Source organism: Triticum dicoccoides, chromosome 1B, assembly GCF_002162155.2.
Source record: "Triticum dicoccoides isolate Atlit2015 ecotype Zavitan chromosome 1B, WEW_v2.0, whole genome shotgun sequence".
Taxonomy (NCBI): Eukaryota; Viridiplantae; Streptophyta; class Magnoliopsida; order Poales; family Poaceae; genus Triticum; species Triticum dicoccoides.
The window spans coordinates 489,622,503-489,626,386 of NC_041381.1; the positions used below are offsets into that span (position 1 = coordinate 489,622,503).

A 3,884-nucleotide genomic window follows, 5' to 3' on the forward strand; every position below is an offset into this window, starting at 1 on the left:
GCGGCGGCGGCGGTTTAGGGTTTTTAGGCGGAAGCGGACGTAACCTAGCGTGATACCATGTAAGACAATAGGCTTTGGGGAGAACCGGCACAACCCTCTAGGGGTGGCCTATCACATATATATATAATGAGGTGGTATACAACGTTACAATATACACATGTAAATACAGTCTAACAGACAAGCAACGCGCCAAGGAGCGCTTTCGATCTCAAATTGATTCTGCCTTATAGTCTCAATATGGATTACTATTGACTTAGCATTACTTGCTTGACAAACCATAAACCATTGGGACCGCGTCTTCGCGGCAAGGCTTGACGCGATCCCGATCTAGTGGATAGTGCTCACTGCGACCAGACCACTGCCACGTTTAATTTCCCAGCCAGCGTTCCTTTCTTTCTTCTTTTCTAAAAAAGAATCCAACAAATGCCAGATCGTACACTCGGTTAATTGGTCTGAACCAACAGTGCACAGTGACAGGTGGGGTGGTCGGCCGCTGCGATGCTTTGCTGCCCCTCCCTCCCGCAGGCTCGTCGCGCCTATATATACGTGGCTCCATCCTCACATCACATGTAGGGGCATGTGAAGAAGGCCAGTGCCGCACACTCGCATCCGGCCTTGCTCTGCCCGCCCGCCATTGCTCCAGAGCTCGGCACCACACCACCACCTCGCCGGGTCCATTGTCTGCAGCAAGCAGCAGCTCGAGCGTTCATCAGATAGCTGTCCATAGTCCCACTCCGCCATGGCGACCACGCCGCCGGTGGGCAGGGACAGGGATGGGGGCCGGAAGAAGAGGAAGCAGGGCGGCTTCAAGACCATGCCCTTCATTCTAGGTGAGTGAGAGCTGCTTTGCTTGCACTAACATTTGCTGTCGGTACGGTAGATTCATCCTGAATATAATCTGAGGAAACAAGCCAGCATTGTAGAGTCCATCCTATCTTGTAAAGTTCTCGATCTGGGCGGCAACTTAAGGTCGCATCCAGCGAAGATTACGAACTGGAGCGCTTGTGACGACTTGCATTTTATATGATTTTTTTCACTGTACGAAGACGTACGCCTCTCTGCCTTTGGACATCTTGACCAATTTCCTTAACGTAGTTGGTTTCTTGCTTCTTTCTGTTGGCAGTTCAGCTTCTTGCGGAAAATTTCGCACCCGTTTCCATTGCCAGTTTGTCGCACCTAAACCAAAATTTAATGATGTGCGTTGGCAAAAACTGGAGTAGACAAACAATTGGACATACGTAATTCAATACATGCATGAGTTTTTAATTCTCCCCTCATCACTTTTGCTATGTCCGTGCTGCAGTGAACGAGGTGTGCGACAGGTTCGCCACGGCCGGCTTCGGCGCGAACCTCATCACGTACCTGACGCAGCAGCTGCACCTGCCGCTGGTGGAGGCGTCCAACACGCTCACCAACTTCGGCGGCACGTCCAGCCTCACGCCCATCCTCGGCGCGCTCGCCGCCGACTCCTTCGCCGGCCGCTTCTGGACCATCGTCGCCGGCTCCGTCTTCTACCAGCTCGGCATGCTCGGCCTCGTCGTCTCCGCGCTGCTCCCGTCCCTCCGCCCCGGGCCCTGCTCCCCTCCCGCGACCCCGTGCCGCCGCGCCAACGGGCTGCAGCTCGCCGTGCTCTACGTCTCGCTGCTCTTCACGTCCCTCGGCTCCGGCGGCATCCGGCCGTGCGTCGTGGCGTTCGGCGCCGACCAGTTCGACCAGCAGGAGCAGGAGGACGAGGAGGAGCACCGTGGTGGTGGGGGCACGGAGGCGGTGGCTGGGAAGAAGCGGCAGTACTTCAACCTCTACTTCTTCACCATGGGGTTCGCGGTGCTGCTGGCGCTGACGGTGGTGGTGTACATCCAGGAGAACGTGGGGTGGGGGTGGGGGTTCGGGATCCCGGCCATCGGCATGCTCGTCTCCATCGTGGTGTTCGTGGTCGGCTACCCGCTCTACGTCCGGCTCAAGCCGGGGGGCAGCCCGTTCACGCGGCTGGCGCAGGTCGTGGCCGCGGCGTACAAGAAGCGGCGCGCCCCGCTGCCGGAGGACCCCCGCATGCTGTACCAGGACAAGGAGCTCGACGCGCTCATCTCCACCAACGGCAGGCTCCTGCACACCAACCAGCTCACGTAAGTGTCCCCGCCGTGCCGTGCCGTTTCGTTATCGCTGGCTTATCGTGCATGTGTGGCTCGGCGCCGGCGTGCACGAATTGTGCTAGCCATGTCGGCTGCTTTTGGTGGTGGTTACATTATCAGTGCACAAAGGAAGAAAACAAACCAAATAAAGCAAGAGCGCGTACTGCTTTAGTTTAAACTGCGCCTCCTTCTTACCAGTTTTGTGCCACGTACGTGCTTCCACTAGCTAGCGTCGATGGAGACGTGCACGTGTGCACGTACGTACGCCTGCGGAGCTCCTCTGATGGATGCTTGCATGTTGCCGTGTGAATTGGTTCAGGTTCTTCGACCGGGCGGCGATCGTGACGCCGGGGGACACCGCCGGCTCCGGCAAGCTGGACCTGTGGCGGCTGTCGACGGTGCACCGCGTGGAGGAGCTCAAGTCCATCGTCCGCATGCTGCCCATCTGGTCGGCCGGCATCCTGCTCGTCACCGCCGGCTCGCACAACAACAGCTTCACCATCCAGCAGGCGCGCACCATGGACCGCCACGTCACCCAGCACTTCCAGATCCCGCCGGCCACCATGTCCATCTTCACCACCACCGCCATGCTCGTCACCCTGGGCCTCTACGACCGCGCCTTCGTGCCGCTGGCGCGCCGCTTCACGGGCCTGCCGTCCGGGATCACCTACTTCCAGCGCATGGCCGTCGGGCTGGCCATCTCCATCCTCAGCGTCGCCACGGCGGCGCTCGTCGAGGCCAAGCGCCGGGGCGTCGCGGCGGACCACGGGCTGCTGGACACCGCGGCCACCGTCGTGCCGATGAGCGTGTTCTGGCTGGTGCCGCAGTACGCCATCCACGGCGTGGCGGAGGGGTTCTCGTCGGTGGGGCACATGGAGTTTCTGTACGACCAGGCGCCGGAGAGCATGCGCAGCACCGCCGCCGCGCTCTTCTGGCTCTCGGCCTCCCTCGGCAGCTACATGGGCACGGTGCTGGTGACGGCGGTGCAGAGCGCCACGCGGGGCAGCGGCGAGTGGCTGCAGGACAACATCAACCGGGGCAGGCTGGACGCATACTACTGGCTCGTCACCTGCCTCATGGTGCTCAACCTTGGCTACTACCTCCTCTGCTTCCACTTCTACACCATGAAGCCACTGGAGGTGGCGGACGACGACGGTGACCACGAAAAGGATTGCGAGCTGTCCTCCGTCCACAAAAATGGCAACGGCGGCGCCGCCGGCGGGTTGGTATAAGATCGAGTAGAGGGAGGGTACAGTAATTACGGGGAATCTGGTTTAAGCACTAACTAACTACAGTACACATGCAATGCTCAAAAAAAAAAAACTACAGTACACATGCGTGCACAACCGTTGCAACTTCCAAATGGCCTTGGAGCTAGCTAGTACAGTACACTAAGCATCCCGTGACAAGATCCAGTTGTGGAGATAATGGTCCTGATCTTGTCGCAAAAGAAAGAAAAAGAAGATCATGCAGCAAAAGGCAACCATGATATTATAGAGTATCTCTTGTTAATATGCCTTCCTGGATCATCTTGTTCACTTTAATAATTGGAGTAAGACGACGAGGGCCCGGTCCCTTGTTCTCTTGTTCAGGTCACATGTAATTTGCACGCAACTGCGTGCGTCTGGTTGAACCATTAAAGAGCCAGTATAAACAAGAGCAAAATCCAGTGATCGCATGCAATGGATTTACTCCCTCTGTTACAAATAGAGTACTTCCTTCGTCCGAAAATATTTGTCATCAAAATAAATAAAA

At 57.4% G+C, this 3,884-nt stretch overlaps 1 protein-coding gene across 1 annotated transcript; it reads left to right on the forward strand.

Annotated features, from left to right (window-relative positions):
* Nucleotides 1-482: 482 nt before the first annotated feature.
* Nucleotides 483-3,643, forward strand: LOC119343478 (protein NRT1/ PTR FAMILY 3.1-like). The gene is made up of 3 exons (XM_037614414.1): nucleotides 483-830; nucleotides 1,304-2,123; nucleotides 2,449-3,643. The coding sequence occupies exons 1-3, from the start codon at nucleotides 740-742 to the stop codon at nucleotides 3,359-3,361; spliced, it is 1,824 nt and encodes a 607-aa protein (XP_037470311.1). The 5' UTR covers nucleotides 483-739; the 3' UTR covers nucleotides 3,362-3,643.
* Nucleotides 3,644-3,884: the final 241 nt, after the last annotated feature.

Coding starts and splice junctions, on each gene's coding strand:
- LOC119343478 (XM_037614414.1), top strand. CDS start 740: ATGGCGACCACGCCGCCGGTGGGCAGGGACAGGGATGGGGGCCGGAAG. Junction 831..1,303: donor GACCATGCCCTTCATTCTAG/GTGAGTGAGAGC, acceptor TCCGTGCTGCAG/TGAACGAGGTGTGCGACAGG. Junction 2,124..2,448: donor CTGCACACCAACCAGCTCAC/GTAAGTGTCCCC, acceptor GAATTGGTTCAG/GTTCTTCGACCGGGCGGCGA.